The following is a 27,271-nucleotide window of genomic DNA, read 5'->3' on the forward strand; positions in this document are numbered from 1 at the left end:
CACAGGAATTTAACATATGCTTTTTGATATGCCTTCAATGGAGTAGGTAGCATGTGATATTTTCCTGTTTGGTGATCATTATTTGATTTGATCAAATTTGATACAAACTCTTAAAAAAATGAGTATTTAATCTTGGTTCGTTCTTGAACGGTGTTCTGAAGTCCAGGAGACCACACTGGGCAATCTGGTGGTCAGATAAAATGGAAATCTTCCTGATCATCAGGATATAAGGATATTAGTCTCAATACTGCCATTGGCTTTATTCTGCCTGTAGAAGGCACTTAACCTCTGGTGGCTCTGGAAAATTAGGAAAATATTGACCATCTTAGATTCAGGAAGCATTAATGAAATGCCTGTTTTTATAATTTTATTTGTTTAATTATTTAATTTATTTATTTGGCAGAGAGAGCGAGCACAAGCAGGGAGGGCGGCAGGCAGAGGCAGGAGCAGGCTCCCCGCTGGGCAGGGGGCGATGGGCTGCCGCTCCCCCTGCTTGTGCTCTCTCTGCCAAATAAATAAATAAAATCTTTTTTTTTTTTAAATGCCTGTTTAAAAATACAGGCTCTAGGAACCAAATTTAATTGCAAAATGGTATTTTTATAAGAATTAATTTTAGAAGTAAACAGTTTTCCACTAGAATCACAGGAAAATAAGTTTTGTTGCGTGGTTGTTGTTGTTTTTGGTTTTGCTTTAAAGAATCAGATGCTGTAGTTCAAAAATTGAATAAGTATTTATTGTTCCAGAAGGTACATTGCTTTTTATACATATTTCATAAATGATACAGGATTTTACACATGTTCAATATTTTGCTATTTGTTTAAAGGACTTTCCTCCACATTTCCCTCCCTTGCCTCCCACACACCCTGAAAGAATTTGCTCATTGCACTGTGCTGTTTCTTCTTCAAAACCCTGCACACAAACAGGACAGATGATTTAAAAATAATTCACATAACTTAAGAAAAATAAATGAGGGAAGGGGTTGAACAACTGGGGGGCCTGGAAGGAAGGGGAGACATGCATCCTTTCGTTCCGTCATGCCAGTGGAAGGGGTGGTGGCAGGAGCAGAGCAGTGGCGGTCCTGTAGGGCCTTCAACCTCTGCAAGGCACCTGGAATCTGGGTTTGTCATCGCAAGTGTTTCTTTTCATACACAATGATCCCCAAAAGAGGAAGAAAATGAGAAATAACCTCCCTGCCACAATGAGAAGGGGCGAATCATGCGAAAGAAAAAGCCAATCGGCTGTGTGGCAAGCCTCATCATCCTTTCCATCCTGCCCCCACAGTAGTTAAAAACAGGATATTAGACACGGATTCCTTTGACTCTTCAAGTGCAGATGTCATCTGGAAATATGGTAGAAAATATTTTGATAGAGTATAAGATTAATTCTTCCTTCTCTCAATTTAAGATAAGAAAAAATAGGGTGAAGGGGGTAGGTTGAAGGAAGCCATAGAAATGTATTCCTGTATAAAGATAAATTGCACCCTTTGAGATCCACACACTTGATTTACAACTACTGAAGTGGTGGAGGTGGTGCGGCTCACAAACAGTGTGGAAGTGTGTGTCCTTCAAGATAAACAAAGTCTCCAGACAAGGCAGCGCCATCTGGGTGGGCTGGAATGCTGTCACACAAGCAGATTAACAGCAATGAAATTATTCTGGTTTGAAATGGCTAGAGAGCCATGATTTTTAGCCAATTTGTAAACCTTACATCTTCCTGATTTGGTAATACAGCTGAACACCCCCCTCCCCCTCTGATTTCAGTTATGGAGGGAGAGGGGAATATCAATAGGATAGTTAAATAAAGGAGGGAAATTCTGCCTCCTCTTAAATTAGTAAAAAACAAAACAAAACAAAACAAAACAAAACAACCTCATGCAGTGTTGCCAATGATTCCTAGATACTGATCCAGAGCACTGGAATATACAGACATTGAAGAAGGTATTACGGGATAATCCAAAGTGTCAATTATCAAACAGTCGTAAGTTGGTTCCAACTCTCATATGGATAAAATTAGCGTAACCAACAGGAGTGGGTAGTTAGAAAAGGGGCATAAAGAGGAGAGATTCCTGGTCACTTTGCAGAGACTGGGTCCAATTTAAAATAAATGCTAATGGCATGGACTCAGACTCTGTTTGCCACCCACACATCTTGAGGATTTGCTTTTCCGGTAGATTTATTTACTCCTATGTCAAAAATAAGAAAAGTTAAATTAAAAAAAAAAAATTAGAGCTGAGTGGGGTGCTGGTGTGTTACTGTTTTGCTGACCCTGCAAGAAGATGCAAGAAAGGAACACCCCCAGCATCCTTGTCTCTTTATGAATCTCTCAACTACATAATGCATCATTTTCATCCAGAAACTAAGATGCTTGATTAAGACAATATTCACTAAGCCCTTTGAGCTTATATTCCACAAAGCCTGATCCTTAGATTTTAATATTCCCTTCTTCCCTAAGATCCTTTTTGTTTTTGTTTTTTAAAGGTAAAAACCCTCTACCCTGACTTGGCTCCCAGCTTCCACCTGCAATGCTTTAATTAAAAAGGCAAGAGTTATAAACAGGTGTTCTTTCTGCCAGGATTCAGAGGCTCTTTGCAGATCAATCTTTTTCACCAATTTGTCGAAGGGGCAGATGTACTTGTAATGGGTCTCTCAGTCTCTTAAGGTCCATTTCTGCCTAAAATAGAAACAAAAGGTGAGAAAAATTGGCTAGTGAAGCTTTCAATGATATTATTATCTCCTGAGAAAAGGAAATTGTCTTTTCTGCATCACTATGAATCACAGAAATCATCTCAATTACTCTCAAAATAAGAGTGCCTCAGAAGCAAAGGGCTTTAAAGGCCCGGGACAACAAAGGGAGACCAGAATGGAAGTCTGTCCTGGCAGCTTCAGCTGTCAACAGAGCCTCCAGAAAAGGCTGTGCTGTCAACACGGCAGGACTCAGAGGCTCAAGAACCTGGGGAGCACGTGATGCACCCTGACGGCGGTTCTCAACCTTTAGTTATTCCTCCAGTAGTTGTTTAAGTTTTTCGCTTAGTGATTTTAAAAACAGGGATGTGCTGTCAACTGCAGCACTTTCAAAACTCACATGGGCTGGGACCTCACCCCTATGGAGCTGGATTGTTAGGCTTAGGGTGGGGCTGAAGCATCTGTATTTTTAACAGCGCCAGGGATGATTTGATGCGTTCCCTCCAGTTGAGAACCACCACACAGAGCAACAAGAAGACACGAGTCAACTTAGGCCAAGGCAGGAAGACAGACTAAGCCTATTCAAAGTACAACCTCTTGGTACCAATAAGAGACAGAGAAGAGCAACCAAACATTAAAGAGGATAGAAAAGCTTCTAGAGATTTTTTAAAAATCTCTAAAATCATGTAAGACTGCAGAGAAGAGGAATAAAGATTTATTCAGCAAAATCAAAGATATCAGAAGGAGGCACCCGCAGAAATTTGAAAGAGGTAACTATTATGAAAAATAAAATGTATCAATCTTTTTAAAAACAGCATCTTCTAGTTCAATAAACTCTGACTTGTGCCTGGCAAACATTTGCAGTAGTCTCTCTTACCTGGAGTTTATTTTTGCCCCACTGGTATCACACATTTTAGGTGGGAAATCTTTGGAAATTGTTGTAAAAAGATTTTAAAAAGAGAGAAAAGTAAAAATAGACAACTTTAAAGAAACAAAAAGAAAAAAGTAAAAATAGCTCTACAAATTTCAATATGCTACTGTTAATAGGATAGACAGGACCCATCATCTTTTCACCTGCTTGTGTTCTAAAACTTTCCAGAGAGGTGTCCATGCTAAAATAGACATTCTTATTATCTGACGAATAATTAATATAGTAAGAAGAGGGTGTGATCATTCTTTCAGAGTTTACCCATTGAAGCACTATAGTTATGGATAATAGTAATACATTATTAGTAATAGTAATATAGTAACATATTACTATAGTAATGGTAATATATTATTATTATTATTATTATTATTATACCAATACCATACAAAATGGAGCTGGAATTTATTTTTATTTTTGGAACACTTACCTGAGCAATTGCATCCTTGAGTTGATTATATTTCTCTAGGTCAAAACGTGACTTTTTGGCTCCTTTATGGAAAAATAATAAGTATTGTCTATCTCTGGCTTCTGGATAAACATATTCCTACAATAAAGGAGAAATTAAATTATTAGTCCTTAGAATACTAGCTTTACAAAATGAGCACTAACTGTTGATTAGGTTCAATATACATGCACACATATAAAGATATATACTGATAAATGTGCTGCGTTAAATATTTCTTAAACATTTTTTATTGTGAAACACACATGGAAGAGTACATAAAACAAAAATGTACATTACAATGAATCATCACATAATGAATAAGTTAATCATCACCAGATAAAGAAAATCTAACATTGCCAACAACCTGGAAGGCATCCTCCTGCCTCTTCTCTATTAGTAAGCTTTCCTTACTCCCAAAACTCATCACTGTCTTGCCTTTTATTGTAATTATTTTCTTACTTTCTTTACAGCTTTCCTACTTAAGCATGAATCCCCTTGAACTCTAATTTTAGCTTAATTTTACCTGTTTTTTTTAATTTTATAAAAATGAAGTCAGACAGTAAGTATCGTGTATGGCTACTTTCGCTCAATATGTTTGTGATAGTCATACTTTTGTAGTCCATTCATCTCCATTGCTATGTTACTTTCTATTGTATGACTACATCAAAATTCATTTATCCATTTTACTATTGATAGACTTTTGGGTTGTTTCCAGGCTTTGCTATTATAAATAATGCTGCCAAGAACATTTTTGGGCTTATCTCTTCTGTTGGATATATATCTATGAATGGAAATCCTAGATCATAAGGTATGCCTGTGTTCAAATTAGGAAGGGATATGAAACAGGCTTCCAAAATGGTGATACCAATTATACTCCCATCAGCAGGATATGAGAGTTGCCATTATTCCATATCCTTGCCAATGCTGGGTATTGCCAGTTTAAAAAAAAAAAAATGTTAGCCATTCTGGTGTGTGTGCAGAAGTACTACCTCATTTTTCAAAAACAGCTGTACTGAGACATAAATCACATACCATACAATTCACCCATTTAAAGCATAATGTTCAATGGTTTTTAGGGTATTCATGAAGTTGCACAACCATCACTACAATCAATTTTAGACCATTTTCATCATCCCCAAAAGAAATCCTGTACTCTAATAGTCACTTCGCATATCCCTCAACATCTCCAATTCCAGGCAACTATTAATCTACTTTATATCTCTATGGATTTGCCTTTTCTGGACATTTCATATAAATGGAATCTTTTGTGGCCTTTTGTGGCTGCCTTCTTTCAAGGTTTATCCATTTGTCGCATGTATTGGTACTTCATTTCTCTTTGTTGCCAAGTAATAGTCCATTGAATGGATATGCTACATTTTATTTATCCATTAATAAACTGATAGACATTTGGGTTGTTTCCACATTTATGGCTATTATGAATAATGCTGCTACGAATATTCCTGTACAGGTTTTGTGTGAACATGTTTTCATGTCTCTTGGAGATCTATAGCATTTTCCTGATCACTCATGAGGCTGAGGCCTTTTTGTTTCATGTATTATTAGCCATCTGAATTTCCTTTTTTAGATGTGCTTATTCAAATCTCCTGCCATCTTTTTCTATTGGGTTGTCTGGTTTTTTTCTTACTGATTTACAGGCTTTGTTAATATATTCTGGTTATGGATCCTTTGTTGGGTATATGTACTACAAATATCTCCCCCAGGCTGCTTGCCCTTTTAATGGTGTTCTTTAATAAACAGAAATTCTTAATTTTCTTAAAAGATTTTATTTATTTATTTGAGAGAGAATGAGCAGTGGGGAGGGGCAGAGGGACAGAAAGAGAAAAGCAGACTCCCTGCTGAGCAGAAAGCTCTATGCTGCTGGCTCGATCCCAGGACCCAGAGATCATGACAGAGCGAAAGGCAGACACTTAACCGACTGAGCCACCCAGGTGCCCCCAGAAGTTCTTAATTTTAATATACTCAAATTTATCATTCTTACTCTTCATGGTTAGCACTTTTCAATCTGGGTAAGAAATCATTCCCTATTCCACAGTAACTGACATATTTTCCTATATTATCTTCCAGAAGCTTTATTTTATTTTTTATTATTTTTTTTAATAAATATTTTATTTATTTATCACAGAGAAAGAGAGAGAGAGCACAAGCAGGGGGAGCAGCAGAGGGAGAGGGAGAAGCAGGCTCTCCGCCAAGCAGGGAGCCCGATGTGGGACTCAATCCTGGGACCCTGGGATCATGACCTGAGCTGAAGGTAGAAGCTTAACCAAATGAGCCACCCAGGCATCCCTATTTTATTTTTTAAAAAGATTTTATTTTTAAGTAATCTCCACACCCAACATGGTGCTTGAACTTACAACCCTGAGATCAAGAGCTGTATGCTCTACCAACTGAGCCAGCCAGGTGCCCCTCTTCCAGAAGCTTTATTGTGTAACCTTTCATATTTAGATCTATAATCCATCTGGAATTAATTTTTGTTAATTAAGGATGTGTAAGGATGGGGTTGTTTCATTTTTTTTATATGGATATTCAACTGTCCCAGCACCATTCGTAGAAAAAGACTCTTCTTTATTTGCAGCGCTATCGTTTTAAAATCAAAAGTTCATTTATACCAGGTCTGTTTCTACATTTTCTCATCTATTCCATTGGACTGTCTTTGTGCCACTGTCTCAATTATTGTAGTTTCATAAATAAAGCTATAGTCTTCCATATCCTGTATCCATATCCTTCCAAATCTTTTACATTTTCATTGAAATTCTAGAAGCAACTTATTCAAATCTCTTCCCCGCCCCATCCCCAAAATTGTTGGAATCTTGACTGGGATTGCACTGAATCTAACAGATCAATTTGTATACAACTGACATGTTTTAGTATTTATTTTTCTAGTTCATGAACATGCTTAGAAGTTTCCTTTAATTTTATGTTTTTCTGCATAGAGGTCCTGCACATCTTTTGCACAATTTACTTCTAGATATATTTAAAAGTCATTTTAAGTTGCATCTCTTAAAGTCTCATTTATAATTTTTTGTTGTTGGCAATTGATTTATGTATACTGACCTTGTATCCAGTAACCCTATGAAACTTACTTATGGATTCTAACCAAATATATATACATGTTTTTGTATTTTTTTCTGTACAAAAATCTTTGAATAACATCAGTTTTCTTTCTTTCCAATCTTTACATTTTTTTCTTGCCCTCTCCTCCAGGGATAATTTATGTTTGCTTCTGCCTGGCATCTATGAGCACTAGCAGTGTGGGATTACCACTATTTTAGGAATACCTTAGTCTAATTTATGGAATTGAGATGAATGAAGTTGGGCTATAGTTCAGAGAGAACCTACAACAAGTTCATCCTTATTCTACAATGGTAGCCATTAGAGGTTCCAAACCAACGCAATCTCTATGGTTTTGGTCCTAGATCATCAAGTATGGCTCAGCTTCTTAGTCTCTCCATCTTACCCTGCTTAGTCAGCATAAATCCCCAGAGGAGTAAGCATACCTGACACCAGGTTCACCTTCCTGGAATTCTTCTTCAGGTCCTTGCATGGTAATTTTTGCTATCTTATAAGTTCTCTAGTGTTTATAGGCAAATGTATTTAATGTTTTATCTAACTATTCTAACTTTTCCTAATGGGAGGATTGGTCTGATGCCTAGTATGTCATATAAGAAGCAGAAGTGAATATTGAGTTACTGATGATGACAATAATGGATTAATAGTAGCTAAAGGGAAATAAAAATTGAAAAAAAAAAACCTGAATGTCTCACCTCCTAAGACATTACAGTCTAGTAGAAGGGTGAAGACATTATATGTGAATAATTATAATACAAGATAGCATAGGATGAATGAAATCAGAGGCACAATGTGCTACAGGAATTCAGAAGGAGAGTTCTAAGTTGGCTGTAGGGAACTGGCCAAAGGTTCATGAAAGATAAGCATTTAAGAAACCTTGAAATATAACAGGTAGAGATCAAGAGGGAGAACTCTCCCCGTTGATAGAATGATGGGAAGTTAGGAATGAAGTGGTAGAAAACTCAGGGCATTTGGGGGAATAAAGAATACAATTTGATTTGTTTAGAACACATAGTAAGTATACTGTAGGGAACTGACAGACCTGTGGAGAAGACAGAGAGCAACCAGTTATGAATATCAGGCTAAGGAGTTTGGACTTCAATCAATAGATAAAAAGAACCTATTAAAGGGGTGTGTATATAAGGGACAGGAACAGGGAAGAGAGAAGAGAGAAGGAAAGAAACAAAGACAGACAGACAGCAAAGCCATGTCCAGAGCTGTGATTAGACATGACTCATCTGGTTGTTCAGTTCTGTTGCGCATGAGCCAGACATGGGACTAGGTGGATACTCTGGGCAAACAATGGCAGGACATGAACAGTTTATTGTCTCTCTTCTCTCCTAGACAAGTTTGGGAGGCCCAGGAAGGTTAAATACCATTCTTGGGCTTTCATTTTCTCACACATAAATAGGCCGTGACCAGTGGTCTAACAACAACAGAAACAAAATGCCTATGTCAATCGCAGCCATATAAAAATATAAGAGAAGCAATTCTCAGCTTTCTTTTGATACCTAAGAAAATAGAAAAAGGTTCTCATGTCTCACTTACTGCAAATGTTTTTTATCAAGGGAAGTTGGATCTGTGTTGGTATCAAACAGATAATAATAAGTGATAATAAATCCTTCTTACTTTTTAAAGTGACACAGGGATTTTCAAGCTACTTTAAAAGTAACACTGGCAACAAAAATTAGTTCCAGATAGTGCTATTTAGTAAATGAGTCTTGGCTGCTAGAGAATAGGCCAGGCACATAAAGTGATTAGATATCTATAATTTTCATCTCTCTTCCATGAAGCAAAAACAGTAACAAAGAAGCCTACCTATACTCTAAGCATACTTAGAAATAGCCCAGAGTTGAGTTTAACTATTTGATTAGTTATCACCAACTTTCCATTCCAAGAATTCAATAAAAACAAAAAGCTTGAGACTACCCTATCCAACTGTTAAATTAATTACATAGTACATAAAAAGCCAAGCCAACTTGGTTGAACAAGCTATCCTGAAGCAGATCATTCTTCTCCCTTTGCCCTCTTATTCTGTAACTTAATGTAAAATTTTTTTTTTTTCTGAATTTAATGGTTTATATGGCTCACTTTATAGTCTGTGAGGTTCATGAGGTCAGGAACCCTGATTTACCTCCCTACCTTTAACACCTAGAATAGGGCCTAATACACAATTAGCATGCCATGTGCACGTGTGCATACGAGTGTGTGTGTGTGTGTGTGTGTGTGTGTGTGTGTAGGATAAATGGGTACTTAAAGGGAACTGGCCTTAGAAAGAATACAAGAGAAAAGAGAACTACTTTGACAACCAAAACTTCATTAGCATCTCATTAAAAGTTTCTAGAAGAGGAATTCTTACCTGGCGTGTCATTACAAAATATGCATACATTGCCATGGCACTTCCGTAAGTGATAAAGTAGGTGACTGGCTCCATGATGTCCCAGGAATATTCCCACCAGGTAAGCCGGGCCAAAATGCCAAACTGTGTGGCCATGTAGGCAAGTCCACCCCATAGCACCAAAGTGGTCCTCTTCTCAGCTTTTCTGCTAATCTCAATTCGTACCTACAGGGCACACATAATCAATCAACAATATGGCATTTTGACAGAGAACCAATTTTAAATTTAAACTGTTTTACGTTCATGGAAGAAATAGGGCTCATAATCAAGACATGTTAGTCTCCATTCTAGTAAACGTAGCTTGTCTGTAGTTTTCACTGAATATTTCATAGGAGTAACACTTTTCTTAGGACACTTGTGTTTTATGTTTCACCCTAGAAGTAGATGAAAATATGGTGAAACTACAGGAGTAAGTCAGTGTCAACAACTCTTCATCCAACTACACAATTATCTTTTTTGAGGGAAGGATATGAAAACATGCCAGTGTTCTCTTAACTGTAGTATACAAGATGTAATCTATCATCATTGTTTACTCAAGGGGTCTGCCAGAGGGCAGATAGTACAGTGAGTCAGAGCATGGACTCTGGATTCAGAACAGCTGTGTTCAGGCCCTGAGCCGTGTATCGTCATCAGTGTCACTACAGAGTTATTCTGAGGACTAAATAATGGAATACAGGTAAAATACTTGCACAATTCCCAGCACACAGTAAGTATTCAATAAAAGAACAATTATTTTATTATAGCTGGTACATTAAAAAAATGCTTTTTTACATCTTGAAAATACCAAATTTAAATCTCATTCTCCTTCACAACAGTTCAAGTTTATCACATTTCTAATGGTCTTAAATTTAATGAGAACAACCTTGAGATACAAGTTCATTATTTTTAAGGAAATGAGAAAAAGCACAATATGAAGAGTATTTGTTCCCTTTCTTAACCTCTGATAGTCTAATTCCTTACAATGAAAATATTTGCATCATCATTAAAAAACAAGAATGAGGGGCGCCTGGGTGGCTCAGTTGGTTAAGCCACTGCCTTCGGCTCAGGTCATGATCCTGGAGTCCCGGGATCGAGTCCCGCATCGGGCTCCCTGCTCAGCAGGGAGTCTGCTTCTCCCTCTGACCCTCCCCCCTCTCATGCTCTATCTCATTCTCTCTCTCAAATAAATAAACAAAATCTTTAAAAAAAAAAAAAAAAAAACAAGAATGACACATTTACTATAAAACATCTGGAAAAATGTGAAGAAGAAAATCAATCATCATCCTACCACTCCATTAGCATTTTGGAATATATTTCTTCTGACATTTTTCCTGTGGTTTACATATACATATATATAAATATGCATAGCTATATGCACACATTTAAAAATTAGATCATAGTATATACATATGCACACTATTTTATAATTTACTTTGCATAAAATATAATAATATTCTTCTATTGCATATTAGGTCTATATAATCATTTTTAACAGCTGCATAATATTCCATATAATATTGATTCTTAACTTGGCCAAAATCATTATCCACTACACATATAACTTTTCTCAATCAGTAATTATTTCAATTTTTGTTGCAAAGGTGGTAAATCTGGTAAGGGCAGACATTTAGAGCTCAAAGTTCTATGCCCATTATGAAGACTCAAAACTATTCCTTTTTAAGTTTTTTCTTAGCTTTAATTGGACTTTTTTTATGTTCAGACCCCAAAACTAAAGGACTAGTTTGACTGACACAACTCAATTACCAAAAAAGATGGGGCGGGGGGAGACGCAAACATATATGTTCTAGAAAATTACTGTTGAAGAGGAAAGTCTGAGATTTGAATCGGCACCTTTTCCAGGGGAGCCAGTTGCTCTTTGAGATCCTCTAATCTTTCAATAAGCTCCCTTTCCTTGTTTAACTGGTGCTGCTCGATGCACAGAGTGGTGTACAGCTGCTGGACGAGTGTCTTTACATCATTCAGGGTTGCTGCGTTTTCATGGCTTAAGAGGTCTGAAAAAAAGGGGTTACATTTTTTAAAAGTTTGCCTTAGATAGAGCATTACTATTCCCAGGGTTATTAGACAACAATAAAAACAAGATAGATGCATTTGCTACGGGACCCCACCATCAGTGTTCTACTGAAGGAAAGTGATAGTTCCTTTTCAAAAAAGAGGTATCTACAAATCCTAGAAAGTCAATTCATATTTAGGCAACTTGAAAATTTTGAAGCCAACATCTACTGTTACATGCTTGGAAGTCAAAATGCTACAAATAAGGTTACAAATAACAATAATCTTCATTAGATAGAAACAAAAAAATTTAGGCCATAGGTTAAAAACTAGTAGAGAGGTTTAGAATCAATCCGATTATCATGCTTATCAAAATGCTTATCTATAATTTATCTGTGGTCCTGCCATTTTAATTGGTGATTGTTTTCCTGTTTAACACAGAAAAAAATACACAGTATATCAAATTTGCAAATACAAAGGTATAAAGAAAAATACAATTATCCTAAAACTCTTCCGCTCCCATACACCTTCCCCTTAGCATACCAACTTTTATTTATCCCTGTTGGGAAAAGACACAGAATATAGCTGTTTAGGCCTCAATATCATGTTTGAGAGGGCATTAAGTTAAGAGAATGATTGAAAGGGTAAAAGATTAAATTCTTTGATTCAATATCTTCTTCTGTGAGTAGCGTGTGTTTCCAGAGATCTAAAAATTACGTTTTGAAAATCTAGTAAAAAATCAGCTATGGGGCACCTGGGTGGCTCAGTCAGTTAAGCGTCTGCCTTCAGCTCAGGTCATGATCCCAGGGTCCTGGGATTGAGCCCCATGTCGGGCTCCCTGCTCAGTGGGGAGCCTGATTCTCCCTCTCCTCCCTGCTCATGCTCTCACTCTCTCTCTCTCTCAAATGAATAAATAAAATCTTAAAAAAAAATCAGCTGATCTCAGCTGTCAAAGAATAAAAACAAAAAGCACTAAAAAAGAAAATTTTTGTTTTAAAATCTTATTAGCCTTAAATGTGACATTTTGTTATGTACAGCATAAGGTCACTCATCTAAATCAAATAAGCCATAGTCATAATTAGCCATGTGTTTAAACTTTTTTCAAGGATGTCCTTTAGTACAGTTATCACAGAAATTCAATCAATGAAAAATTCAAGTAAGGGCAGCCAATTGCATTAGAGAAGAGCTGATATAGTAAAATGGGATATAGCACCCAGCATAGTATCTTGCACACTTCAGCAAATGTGTGCTGAGTTAATGGGAACAGACAAAAGAACACTTTGAGTTCTAAAAGTCATCTATGTCAACAGGGCCTTCTTTGTACTGAAGGTGTAGCTCACATTTGCATATGGCTTTACACTTTCCAAAGTTACCAGAAGAGGAAGCTGCACTCTAGAAGGCATAGCTTATTTGGAATGTCACAGTGAGGTGGTAGAGTCCATGTCTCCTGACCCCATGACAGGAACTGAGTCATAATGTTGCTACTAGATCAATAACAGTATTTCTCCTGAAAGCTTAATCCCCTTCAAAAAGACAAGTCCTTATCAATTATCTATGGCTAACAAACTCTCTACACATATATTATTTATATCATGTTATCCTCACAATAACAGCATGAGTAAACTTGGCAGCCAAAATTTATAAATGAGGAATTTGAATCCTAGAGATAAGATTAACAAATGTTTTTGTACTAGGTACTGATCTAGTCACTACAGAGGGAAAAAAAATTAAATATGAGAAAAACTAATGATGTAATGTATGGTGATTAACATAACAATAAAAAGTTGTAACCTGAAAAAACAACAAAAAAAATTAAATATGAGGTGGTTGCTCTCTTTAAGGAGGTCTCATAATAATATTCACAAAGTTGCATAGCTAGTAGGAAATGGACAAAGATCATCTGGTAATCCAATGACTTTCTTATTGTATGTTTTCTTTTTCCACTTTATTTTTTAAAAGATTTATTTATTTGAGCAGGGGAATGGGGGGAGGGACAGAGGGAGAGAGAAAATCTCAAGCAGACTCCACGCTGAACATGGAGCACAATGGGGGGCTTGATCCCACAACCCCAAGATCACAACCTAAGCTGAAACCAAGAGTCAGATGCTTAACTGACTTGAGCCACCCAGGCACCCCCATTTTAACTTTCAAAACTGTATTACTGTATTTGCTTAGAAGTCCAAGGAAGGAAGGGAAGGAAGGAAGGAAGGAGGGAGGTAGGGGAGGAAGTAAAGAGGAAAGGAAGCAAGTAAGCAAAACTAAACAGAATCTCTTCTCTTCTTTTTCCTAATGAAGCATGGACATGTTAATGACCAAGCATGTACAGATAATCATAACCTCAAAATCTATAAAATTGGAAATCAGGCTTGGAATTTGTTTTACAAAAAAAGTAAGTTTCTATTAGAATATTGTTCATTGAAAACTTGTTAGTTTAAAAAATTAGTATTTGTATTACAGGTTCTGCTGTGTAGAACATTATTTTTTATATCAATCTTTTCTTTTATGGCTTCTGGGTTTTATGTTATAGTTAGAAAGTTCTTTCTCAATCCAAGGTTATAAAAATATTTCTCTTTAGATTGTCTTTCAGTACTTTTAATATTTTTCTTCTTCAAAATTTAAATTTTTGATCCACATACCCTTTGACACAGTCTTCCACTTCCAGGTATTTTTCTTACATATATACTCATAGACTTCCTAAGTGACACATATTCAAGACTATTCAACACTACAGTATATACTATAGCAAAAGATGAAAACTACATAAAGGTCCATCAATAAGTTTCTAGATCCTTTCTTGTCTTTCTCTCTTTTGTGTGTTGCTGATTTTCTTTACTGATATATTTGGATTTCTTTCTCTTTATTCTTTGCATGTTTATTAGTGGTTTTTGATATATGGCTACTATTAGGTTTGTATATAACCTTTTCTGCATACAGCAGTCTAAATTAAGTTGGTGGTCGTTTAAGTTTGAACCCATTCTTTTCTCCTCCCCTCCCGATGTTTTAAGTATATGTTATTACATTTCATATCTTTTTTTTGGTGAGTTGCTGGACTTTTTTATGAAAATACTTTTTTACTGCTTTTGTGTTTTCTGCCTTTTATTCTGTCACTTTTGGTCTCCCCGTTCCACTTTAGTATTTCTTGTAGGGCTGGTTTGGTGGTCATGAATTCATTTAACTTGTCTGGAAACTCTTTACCTCTCCTTCTATTCTGAATGATAGCCTTGCTGGATAGAGTATGGTTGGCTGAAGATTTTTCCCATTCAGCACTTGGAATATATCATGCCTATCCCTTCTGGCATGCGAAGTTTCTGTTGAAAAATCTCCTGCTAGCCTTATGGGTTTTCCCTTGTAAGTTACTGACTTCTTTTGCCATTTTAAGAATTTTTTATCATTAAGTTTGCAAATTTAATTACAGTATGTCTCGGTGTGGATCTGCTTTTGTTGATTTCGATGGGAGTTTTATGGTGCCTCCTGGATCTGGATGTCTGTTTCCTTCCCCAGACTAAGGAAATTTTCAGCTATTATTTCTTCAAATACATTTTCTGCCCCCCTTTTCTCTCTCTTCTTCTTCCAGGGGCTTCTATAATACTTATGTATTATTATGTTTGATGGAGTTATTGAATTCCCTAAATCTATTCTCTCTCGTTCAGCTCCATTGCTTTCCATTACTGTCTTCTAGGTAATTAATTTGTTCCTCTGCTTCTTCCAGCCTGCTGTTCATTGCATCAAGCCTGTTTCTAATCTGGTATATTGCACTCTTCATGTCTGATTCCTTTTTAAAGATTTATTTATTTATTTAAGAGAGAGAGTGTGAGGGGGAGAAAGAGCATGAGGAGGGGGAGGGGCAGAGGGAGAAGTCGAAGCAGACTCCCTGCTGAGCAGGGAGCCCGATGCAGTGCTCAATCCCAAGATCCTGGGATCATGACCTGAGCTGAAGGCAGATGCTTAACGTACTGAGCCACCCAGGCGCCCCTGTCTGATTCCTTTTTAACTCTTTTATCTTGGTAGTAAGGTTCTCAATGATGTCTTCCATTCTTTTCTCAAGCCCAGTGAGTATCCTTATGATCACTGCTTTAAATACTCCATCAGGTGTGTTACTTATATGTTTTGCTTAGATCTCCAGCTGCAGCATTATCTTGTTCTTTCATTTGGTATAAATTCCTCTGTCTTCTCATTTTGTCTTAGTCTCTGCCTGCTTCTCTGTGTTACAAAAGCCAGTTATGTCTCCTGCTCCCTCTTCGATGTAGCCTCTTCTCTCCCATTTTTTTTTTTTTTTAAGATTTTATTTATTTATTTGAAAGAGAGAGTGAGAGAGACAGCGCGAGTACAAGCAGGGGTAGGGGCAGAGAGAAAGGGAGAAGAAGACTCTCCTACTCAGCAGGGAGCCCAATGTGGGGCTTGATCCCAGGTCCCTGGGATTAAGACCTGAGCCAAAGTCAGACACTTAAATGACTGAGCCACCCAGGCGCCCCACTCTTCTCTCCCTTTAGTTGTGGAGTTTGTAATGTCAGTCTTTAGGTTGATTTCTGGGGTATTTTGGATGATTTGATAGTTATCTAGTTGTGTTCATGGGAGGAGGTGAGCCGAGGGTCCTCCTCCTCTACCGCCATCTTCCTCAGAATCCACTCTTACTTCTTCAGCTTCATCTACAATTGTATAAGGTCTCAGTCCTATAATAAATCTTTTATTCCACAATACTTATGTGGCTCTGCTTCCTCAGTTGAACCCTGACTGATATAAATACTATGTATGTATGTGTATATATATGCTATTAATTGCATAAAAAGGGGAAAAAGTTATGCATTCATATTTTCTTACAAATGCATCAATAATATTTGTCAGGAAACATAGGAAACTAAGAACAGTGCTTGCTGGTACAGAAGGAGCAAAGGGTAGATGTGGAACAAGGAAAAGAAAACTTTTTCCCATACATTCTTTGACTTTGGGAGTTAAACCTTGTGAATGTACTATCTATTCTAAACAAATAAAAAAATTTAATGTGCAATCACACACCTTCCAACAGTAATGAAAAAACCATGAAATGATAATTCAAAGATCAATCTCACAGATGTCCAATTACTAACGCCCCAGTAAACTCAAGAGAATTGGCTTTATTTTGTTAGATTTTCTTGTCAGGAAGAATACGGTTCCAAGGTATTGTCATGGTGGAGGAAAACATCAACCTCAAACCACTGAACTGGGAAAATTTGCCCACATACTTGGAGATGAAATTATGAGAGAAGATAAATCTGCTAATGGCTTACCAACAACACTTTTGGATGATTTGTGTATGCTTCACTAAAAATGCAATTAGATATTTATTAATGTTTCTGCACATGTCATCTCTGCCAGGAAATTAAGGTACAGAAAGGCAAGGAGGTATGTTAACATAATGGGGATTAAAAGTCTTTTTAGCTCTACTAGAATGGTTTGAGAAGGACTTTGGTTGAGTCTCTGATAAAGTATTTGTTACTGTTTGTATTTGGTTTGCCTGTTCAACTGTTTCTTTCAAGTCATTTACATCATTAAGAGAGAAGCAAGGTCTCCAATATCCTCTGGATGGATAAATGGGGAAAAGGGCTTAGTGGTGCCAATCAAAATGATTCTCCTTAGCACAACAACTCTGAACAACCAGTGACTTAGATTATATTCTCTTCCTCCCCAATACTAAGTGGAAGGTAGTTAATTACTACTTCAACATGGACTGAGATAAAAGACCTTTTGTACTCCCTTTCCATATTCCTCCCTCCAATCTAGATTTAGGTTAGGTTTAAAATAATCTAATTGCTAAAACAGTTACTATTCTCATCCTGCAGTGGGCAGAGGGCAATCCAGCCATACACAGCTATGGTAATCAAAAGAATGCAATGATGCTTACAGCTAGCCTTAGTGCTATGACCTGCCCCTTGGTTCTTTCTGCCTCTCCCCTTTCAATTTTGGGCTTAGGTACAAGGGTTGTCAACACTTAGGTATCCATAATACTTATGGACTGTCAATCCCACATAAATGTTAAATAGGCCTTTATTAGATCCTCTATCAATAAGCCCTTTATCCTCGGTGCCTGATGGAAGTGCATAAAGTTCAGGTTTACTGGTACACAACATACAGCATTTTTAGCTCTAAAGTGCTATCCATCAACAGGGAAATGAAAGGGACACCTGGGTGGCTCAGTCGGTTAAGCGTCTGCCTTCAGCTCAGGTCATGATCCCAGGGTCCTGGGATCGAGTCCCTCACTGGCCTCCCTGGTCGGCGGGGAGCCTGCTTCTCCCTCTGCCTGCTGCTTGCCCTGCTTGTGCCCTCTCTCTCTCTTTCTGACAAATAAATAAAGTCATTAACAAAAAAAAAAAAAAAAACAAAAAACAGGGAAAAGGAAAATAGGAGAGAAGTAAAAGGTAAAGGCGGGGTGAGTAGAAAAAACTTTCAAAACTTAAAAAACTGTCCTGGAAAAGTTCTCCTTCATTAACTCTTTTATTAGATTTGTTCCATCTGCTCCATGTATATATAAAATCCTAGTGTTCCTCCTCATCATCTGATACCTGAGCTCTAGTACCTTCAATTTCTTTTCTGTTTAGCCTTTTCACTAAAAAGAGTTCCAATGTGGGGAAGAGGAATATGCCTACTCATCTGGATGATTGCCAACCTTCTCAAATGCAGAAATTCAAACTGCTCTCTTGATGCAGATGAAAAAGAGTGGTAACTTGGATGCCAGCAGTATCTTCCTCACACAGGGAAAGGAACATAATATGGTGGAAACAAAATTAAAAACTATTTTATATATTATCAAAAGAAAATTATTTTCTTTACTATGTTTTTTTAAGATCTTTTTAAAAAATTTTAATTCCAATATAGTTAACATACAGTATTATATTAGTTTCAGGTGTACAATATAGTGATTCAACACTTCCATACAACACCTGGTGTTCATCATGACCTGTTTCAGCGATCCCCCACACCCCCTTACCTCTGGTAGCTGTCAGTTTGTTTTCTTTAGTTAAGAGTCTGTTTCTTGATTTGTCTTTTTCCTTTGTTCATTTGTTTTTTCTTAAATTCCACATGAGTGAAATCATATGGTATTTGTCTTTCTCTGACTTATTTCACTTAGGATTATACTCTCTAGCTCCATCCATGTCATTGCAAAACGCAAGACTTCATCCTCTTTAATGGCTGAATAATATTCCATTGTATACATACATACACCATATCTTCTTTACCCATTCATCTGTTGGTGGACACTGGGGCTGCTTCCATAATATGGCTATTGTAAATAATGCTGCTATAAACAAAGGGGTACATGTATCCCTCTGAATTAGTGTTTTTGTATTTTTGGGGAAAATACCCAGCAGTGCAATTACTGGATCATAGAGTACTTCTATTTTTAACTATTTAACTATCTTAACTATTTTTAACTGGCTGTACCAGTCTCCTTTTTCTCTACATCATCACCAACACTTGTTTCCTGTGTTTTTGATTTTTACTATGTTTTAGAAGTTTGGGAAAAAGTGTTTATGGACTTAAAACAGTATTATTTGAGCTTCTGTGAGAAATGGTATCTAATGGCATAATCTCTCATTGTCTAATAACAGAGGTAAGAGAGCTATGATGTATGAAAATATTTTAAATACTAGAAAGATACTTTAGGGGCGACTGGGTGGCTCAGTTGGTTGAGTGACAGACTCTTGGTTTCAACTAAGGTCATGATCTCATGGGTCTTGGGATACAGCCCGTGTAGGGTTCTATGCTCAGCAGGGAGTCTGCTTGAGATTCTCTCCCTCTGTCCTTCCCCTGACCAAATTTCACATTTCAATTTACAATTATTCTATGAATTATAGACTTTTGACCCTTGCAAACTTAACATTCTTTTTTAAAAACAATTTATTTTAGGTAATCTCTACAACCAATGTGGGGCTCAAACCTATAACCCCAAGATCAAGAGTTGCATGCTCCACCAAATGAGCCAGCCAGGTGCTCCACAAACTTCATATTCTAACTGACATCTGGGGAAGCTGAGTAGTATTCCACAGTTCTGAGATGCAGATAAAGCAAAGAGTTGTTAGAATGATGAACTGATTACCAGAGAATCAAATATAATATCTCCCCCTTTCAGTTTCTACCTTTACTTTCCCTTATAATGATGCTATTTAAAAACCTAAAACATTCATTTCTGCTTTAAAAACACAGTATTAGACAAGGTGGTTAGAATTAGTGATTGATTAAAAGCCTCTAATTTTGGACAACATAATATATGTAAGCTTACTGTCCCGCTTATTATACTTTATGTAAGGATGTATTAGGGAACTTTTAAAATTTTACTAATAGAAAATCTAAATAGAATGAATTCTCTAGGTAATTCACATACACACACAAAATACTCCTAAGTAGAATGCCCTCAAGGTCTACCCAGTTTGTCACAAATGGCAGGTTTCCTTCTTTTTCACAGCTGAATAATATTCCATTATATGTATGTACCACATCTCCTTTATCCATCCATCTGCAAACAGACAATTAGGTTGTTTTCCTATCTTCACTACTGTGAATAATGCATCAGTGAATATGGGAGTGCAGGTATCTCTTTGAGATCCTGGTTTCATTTCCATTGGTTATATATCCAAAAGTGGGATTACTGGATTCTATGGTATTATGGTATGGTCAGTCAAGGGATGCCAAACTCCCAATTGTAATATGAGTAAGTTCTGGGGATCTACTGTACAGCATGGTGACTATAGTTAACAATATTGTATTGTATACTTGAAATTTGCTGAGAGTAGACCTTAAGTGTTTCACCACACACACACAAAGGTAATTATGTGAGATGACAGAGGTGTTAATTAATCCTATCGTGGTAATCATTTTGTAATATTAAAGTGTATTAAATCATCACACTGTATACCTTAAACTGCTCTAAATGCTATATACCAATTATCTGTCAATAAAGCTGGAAAAGAAAGAGCAAATTTAAAGAACAATAACAATAACAAAAAACTGAGTAAACTAAGGCCTGTACTTCTGTTATTTTAAAGAGAACTTCTAGTCCAAAAATCAGGGAATAAAGAAAAACATATTAGCATAGCTGGTATGTAGCTAACAATCCCTGGGTCTATATATATGTTCTGTTATTCCAATGTAATAAAGTCTGGTTCAGTAATGTCTTACTATTTAAAGGATACTTTTCCATTCTTGCCGTATTTACTATACTTTTTCTAAGCTAGTTCCATTTCAACTAGCTTGCATGTGGAAGAGAATCTGGCTTCTGAACAACCAAAATGCTACCGCCTTAACTCACTTATTTCACTCAACACACAACGACCATCTGAGTCAATGGAGGACACAAAATCACAGTGCCTTCCATCTGAGCATTAACAACAAAGAAGAATAAGAAGAGTTCAGGGAACAGATTAGTCACTTCTAGTTGGCTGGGAGTCAGAGCAAGAAAGGACTGTTAAAACCTTCATGGAAGAGCCGGCCTTGACGATTTTGACAAGAGGAATAGGTTAGGAAGAAAGAAAAAAAGGCACCATAGAGAAAGGTGAGCAAACACTGAGATGGCAAAGAATGGCCTAGTTCAGAAAAGAGAAAAGGAATAGAGGACAGAGGAAAAGTAGACAACATGTAAGAGGGAAAGAGGAAAACTTTTAAAGTAGATGTGGACCAGATTTTGGAGGCATTCAATATTTAGGCTTTCACTGAGAACATTTTCTACCTTAGACACAATTCTCAAAAGCAGAATTGAAAAGAAGGGACATCCTAGGAGGCTGGTGATAATGGAAGGGGCATTAACTACAGCAGTAAGTGACAATAAGATCAAGGGCAGAGAGAGAAAAGTGACCAAAAAAGACCCAAATCAAAGGCTATTTTAGAGAGCTATCTAGCATCAGTACTGTGCAGAGTCATATTGGAGTCTGGGATAAAAAGAGAAATCAGTAATACCAACTGCCTTCATTTAAATTTTTGATATTTTGTTCATCATGGTTTTTTTGCATTAACTTTAAAATAGTTCATTAAAATATTATTTTAATATGGACAGGGAAGTCCATAATATATTTTAAAAAGATTCCCCCTGCAATGTTATTAAAATAATGTAACTTCTAGCTTGTATGGAAGGAAGGAGGTTAATTTACGTAGAACATTCATTTCTGTGAAAGAGTGACAATATCCAATACTAAAGCATTCTGGTGTCTAGGCAGAATCTAAGTTTCAGTCAGTGTACTAGCCAAGTACTCAAGCGTGAGGTAATCAATGAGCTGTTCAACTGAAAGAGTTTATCTGGACGTAAGACTTTCAGTTTCTTTGATTATTATCGGCTTCTCAAGGTTATCCAAAGAAAAGCAAAGTTCTTTCCAAAAGCCCTTCCACATTTCTCTGGCCTTATCAAGATTACTTTTTACCTCTCTTTGGTGGTCGTACATGATACGTTAAGTCATTAATGACCAGCTTAAAGTCGTCAAGGAGTAGGAGGTCTATCCCTGTAGAGGCAGCAACTCGAACGCCATCTGTGAAAAATTTAAATGTAAAAATTTAAACTTGTCATATGTCCATAATTATTTGAGAATGATCAGGAAAAAGCAATCCTCAAAATCAATTTTAAAAATTATATCTTCTCTTTTAAATTCCAGTTCACTTCTGCCTCATCCCCAAGTTCTGTGCTAAATAAAGCTTTTATTATCTGAGGCTTTTTGCTTTGGTGATCTCAAGTCCATGAAGATTTAACAATATACTCTTCTAACAGAACTTTATGAACAAGTAAAATAATTACAAAGATCTATAGCTGTTAATTGGAAATCTAGGGTTGCTGGGAGAGCTGCATGAATGTCATATATCTATCTGTGATGGAAGTTTGTTGAGTAAAAAACACAATGTTTTCTAATGTATGTACTTCTCAGTATAATTACTGGTTAGTTGCCAGTAATTTGGTAGGGACAGATGATAGGGTCTACTAATTATATTACTAGATAAGATGAAAATTAAGTATATTTAAACTACTTAAAGCACAGAAATGTGGCAAATTGTTAACAACTGGTAAATCCAAGGGTAAATAGGTACTTCCTATATAGTCTTTTATGTTTTCTGTAGGTTTAAGATTTTTCAAAGAATGGGAAAAAATTGTAAGGTATTCAAATAAATAAATAGGACAGATATCATGTCAAATGGGAATTTTTAGTGCCTTATTTCATTCTTTTCCAATCATATATGTCTTTATTTTGTAAACTTTCATGTGAAAGACAGAAGATCGAAAAAGAAGTCCTTAACACTTCATATCCGAGTTAAGGGCTCAACTACTAGAAAAATTTATTTTATGCCTAAAGTAATAATAAAAGGTTCAATAACATGTGATTGACTGCTCATCTTTGCCCATGGCATTATATGTGAGGTGCTTCTGAATGAGACTTTTTGTGTATATACAGTCCTAAAATTGAACAATCATACTTTGAGAACTGGGAGACAAATCACTGTCTCTCCTGACATTTGCTAAGCAAAAAAAAAAAAATGTGTTTTAAAGTTAAGAGTGTGGGGATTCTTTTGCAGTGGGGGGTGTGTGTGTACAAGTGGTCAGGGGTGAAATGAGGGTTGGGTGGGAATAAATAATGAATGTGACTGTACCTGGTGAATAGATTGCGACTCTGTCAATTCCCCGATCCTCTTCTTGCAGTTGTCGTAAAAACACACCAACCGAGTCTGAGATAGGTTTGAGTGTGAACTGGCAGCGTTCACGCCGGGACGGTAGCCTCACAGATATCACAGGTAACCCGTTTTGATACACCACTGTCACATCTGAATGAAAAAGACCCATAATCATATGATAATTAGATTCCATTATAAGTTAAAGCTACATTATTACTATTCTTATATAGGGTCTATTATCAATGTGGTTTAAAATGTTGTTTTTTTTTTTAAGATTTTATTATTTTGACAGAGAGAGAGAGAGACAGCGAGAGAGAGAGCACAAGCAGGGGGAGTGGGAGAGGGAGAAGCAGGCTTCCCGCTGAGCAGGGAGCCTGATGTAGGGCTCGATCCCAGGACCCTAGGACCATGACCTAAGCTGAAGGCAGACGCGTAACGACTGAGCCACCCAAGCGCCCCTAAAATATTTTCAAAGGTTTAAGAATATGTCCTTTAGCTTTAGTTGAAGGTTATTCTGGGAACTGGCTTATGGAAGATCAATCATATGGATCACACAATTCACTTTTCAGGGGGGAAAAAAAAAAAACATGCAAAGGATTATCTTCTAACTAGGTCAGAGAGAAACCTTCCCAGAAATTTGAGGTAAAGATTTTGGTATTGGTGAATATAAACCCCAGTTCTACTGAGGAAGATTTTATTAAGTAGCCAGAGATTGCTGGGCCAGGCTCCATAACCTGTAGGAGGTGGCTCTTAAGAGCCACACCTTTCAAGAATCCCTGGGGAATAACATGTGAAAATACATTAAAAAGTGAGACCCTGGGCGCCTGGGTGGCTCAGTTGGTTAAGCAACTGCCTTCGGCTCAGGTCATGATCCTGGAGTCCCGGGATCAAGTCCCGCATCGGGCTCCCTGCTCGGCAGGGAGTCTGCTTCTCCCTCTGACCCTCCCCCCCTCTCATGTGCTCTCCCGCATTCTCTCTCTTTCAAATAAATAAATAAAATCTTTAAAAAAAAAAAAGTGAGACCCTTACTCAAGGACAGTCAATTCTTACTTAGGGTATAATTATTATTTCCAAGGTGCTTGGTAAGTAAGTATTCTCTTATACAATATGAATATATTATGATATAATCAAAACAATTCTTTTTATGTTCTCTTGAACATCATCCTGAGGTCAGCTAGAAGCCAAAGCTCAACTATTTGGGATTTTCTAACAAAAGTTATTAAAGGAAACATTATAATAAGCTATGAAACTCAAAAGATTTTCTATATTACAGCACAGAATTCCTATTTCCTTATCTTTTTCCTCAATAGTCTTGATTGACAAAGCCTTAGTCACTAAAACAAATGTCAGAGTAAAATAACTCTTTTGAAATAATTTTTATATGAATTTTTAAATAAATAAATTCTGAACCAGAATTTTTTACATGAGCAACCAAGCATTTTTATTTTTTTATTTAAATATTTTATTTATTTATTTATTTGACAGAGAGAGAGACAGAGAGAGAGGGAACACAAGCAGGGCGAGTGGGAAAGGGAGAAGCAGGCTTCCCGAGGAGCACGGAGCCCAACGCGGGGCTCGATCCCAGGACCCTGGGATCATGACCTGAGCCAAAGGCAGACGCTTAACGACTGAGCCATCCAGGTGCCTCACAACCAAGCATTTAAAGATGGTAAGTTAGCACTAGCCTGTGAAGGAAAATAGGCTTTAGAGGCAAATGTGGGATGGAATCCTGGCTTTTTAACTTTGGGCATAGTATATAACTTCTCTGAGCCTCATTTTTTTTGATATATAAAATAGATTTAATCCTTAACTGACAGAGTTGTCTCGAGGAATAAATAAAACATTTAAAACACTTAACACATGGGGCACCTGGGTGGCTCAGTCATGATCCCAGGGTCCTGGGATTGAGTCTCATGTCAGACTCCCTCCTCAGCGGGGAGTCTGCTTCTCCCTCTGCCCCTGCCCCCACTCGTGCTCTCTCTCTCTCAAATAAATAAAAAAATGTTTTAAAAAAATAAAACACTTAACTCACTGCTTGATAGATACCTGATAATGTTTATTAGCTTTTAAGAATCAGAAGATACATTCTATAATGTTTCTAAGTATTCATACCCCTCAAAATGGAAGAGTTGAGAGGAAACATACAGATTAACGTTCTGGAGATTCCAAATGCATCACACTTTGCAGTGTTGTAATTATTTACATCTTATTTCCTTGCCTATTCTAGTAATTTATAAGGCCTACAGTGTATATGATAGCCTCACACTATATCCTTTTTTTTTTTTTTTTAAGATTTTATTTGTTTGAGACAGAGAGAGAGCATGAGTGGGGGGGGGCTGGGAGGGGCAGAGGGAGAGGGAGAAGCAAACTCCCCACTGAGTAGGGAGCCCAACTCAGGGCTCGATCCCAGGACCCATGATCCCAGGGATCATGACCTGAGCCAAAGGCAGACACTTAAGTGCCTGAGCCATCCAGGCACCCCTCACACTACATTCTTTCAGTAAATTTTAAAAGTAACCCTGATTGAGGCATAGTTGGTAAATAACATAAAATGCTTTTATTTTAAATGGACATTTGATGAGTTTTGACACAATAATCAAGATAAAGAACATTTCCATTACTCCCCCAAATTCCCCTGTTCCCCATCCCATTAATCCCTAGGCAACCACTGATTCAATTTATATTTAGCTTTCTGGAGTTTTTATATTACTGGAATCATACAGTACAGGCTCCTTTGTATCTGACTTCTCTCAACATAATGATTTTGAGATTAACCCACATTGCTGCATGCATTAGTAGTTTTTTTATTACTGAGTAATATTTCACTGTATGGACATACCATAATTTATTTGTATTATATACATTATATATATACTACATATATATTATAATTTATTCCTTTTCCTTTTCCTGCTGATTGACATTTGGACTGTTTCCAGCTTTTATGATTACTCACTTTCAAGTCTTTGTGTAGACATATGTTTCTGTGCTATACTTTTTTGTGCTATACTTTTTCTCATCCTTTTGCTTTTAACCTATCCATGTCTATATTTAAAGTGGGTTTTCTGCACACAGCATATAGTTGGGTCTTGCTATTTTATCCAATCTAACCACCTCAGCCTTGGTTTTTGTTTTGTTTTGTTTTTAAGATTTATTTATTTATTTTAGAGAGAGATGGAGAGAGAGAGTGCACAAATGGGGGGAGAGGCAGAAGGAGAGGAAGAGAATCTTAAGCAGACTCCCTGCTGAGCACGGAGCCTGACTCAGGGCTCAATCTCAGGACCCTGGAATCATGACCTGAGCTGAAATCAAGAGTTGGACACTTCACCAACTGAGGCCACCAAGGCACCCTCCAATCTCAGCCTAATTAAAGTGTGTATGTTATTTACATTTAATAAATTATAAATATGGTTGTGTAATCTACTTGTGTATAAGTCTTACTACTTAATTGACCCACCTGTTCTTTCTTCTACTTTTCCTCTATTCTTGCTCTCTTTTAGATCAACTATTTTTATGATTACATTTAATCTCTACTACTGCCTCATTAACTATACCTTTTTATGTTTTTAGGGGTTTCCTTACAGATGTTGGTAAACTTTTTCTGTAAAGGGCTAGGTATTAAACAAATGGGCATGACTGTGTTCCAATAAACTTTATTTACAAAAACAAGCAGTGGCCTGGATTTGACCTGTTGGGTTTGCTGAACCTTGCTCAAGGGTTTATAATTTACATCTTTAACCTGTAATATTACAGTTGACTTTCACATAATTTACCACTTACCATTGTAGGGTATCTTAGACCAACACACTTCCATTTCCCTTGCTTTGTACTATTGTTCTCATACATTTTATTTCTACAGGTTATAAACCACACATTATTTTTACTTTGACAACTAATTACATTTTAAAAAAATTTTAAAATGAGGAAAAATATCTTTTATATTTACACACATAGTTACCCTCTGGTGTTGCTCATTCATTTAGTATAGATCTAAATTTCTATTTATTATCATTTTCCTTTTGCTTGAAGAGCTTCCTTAAACATTTCTTGTTGGGCTGATGTGTTGACAATAAATTCTCCCCAATTTTGATAAGTCTGAGGTTTATTTCACCTTCATTTTTTTTTTT

General features: G+C 36.8%; 1 protein-coding gene across 1 annotated transcript in view; it reads right to left on the reverse strand.

The window, feature by feature from the left end:
* Positions 1-711: 711 nt before the first annotated feature.
* MCU (mitochondrial calcium uniporter) overlaps positions 712-27,271 on the reverse strand; it is a 191,246-nt gene continuing 164,686 nt past the window's right edge. Inside the window, exons 3-8 of the mRNA XM_081824073.1 lie at positions 23,124-23,294; positions 21,911-22,015; positions 11,370-11,530; positions 9,501-9,704; positions 4,037-4,153; positions 712-2,670 (exon numbers count right to left, since the gene is read on the reverse strand). Coding sequence (XP_081680199.1) covers positions 2,593-2,670; positions 4,037-4,153; positions 9,501-9,704; positions 11,370-11,530; positions 21,911-22,015; positions 23,124-23,294 — 836 coding nt within the window. The 3' untranslated portion in view covers positions 712-2,592. The remainder of the gene's footprint in view (positions 2,671-4,036; positions 4,154-9,500; positions 9,705-11,369; positions 11,531-21,910; positions 22,016-23,123; positions 23,295-27,271) is intronic.

This window comes from Leptonychotes weddellii, chromosome 6 (assembly GCF_054177405.1).
Source record: "Leptonychotes weddellii isolate Sample4059 chromosome 6, ASM5417740v2, whole genome shotgun sequence".
NCBI lineage: Eukaryota > Metazoa > Chordata > Mammalia > Carnivora > Phocidae > Leptonychotes > Leptonychotes weddellii.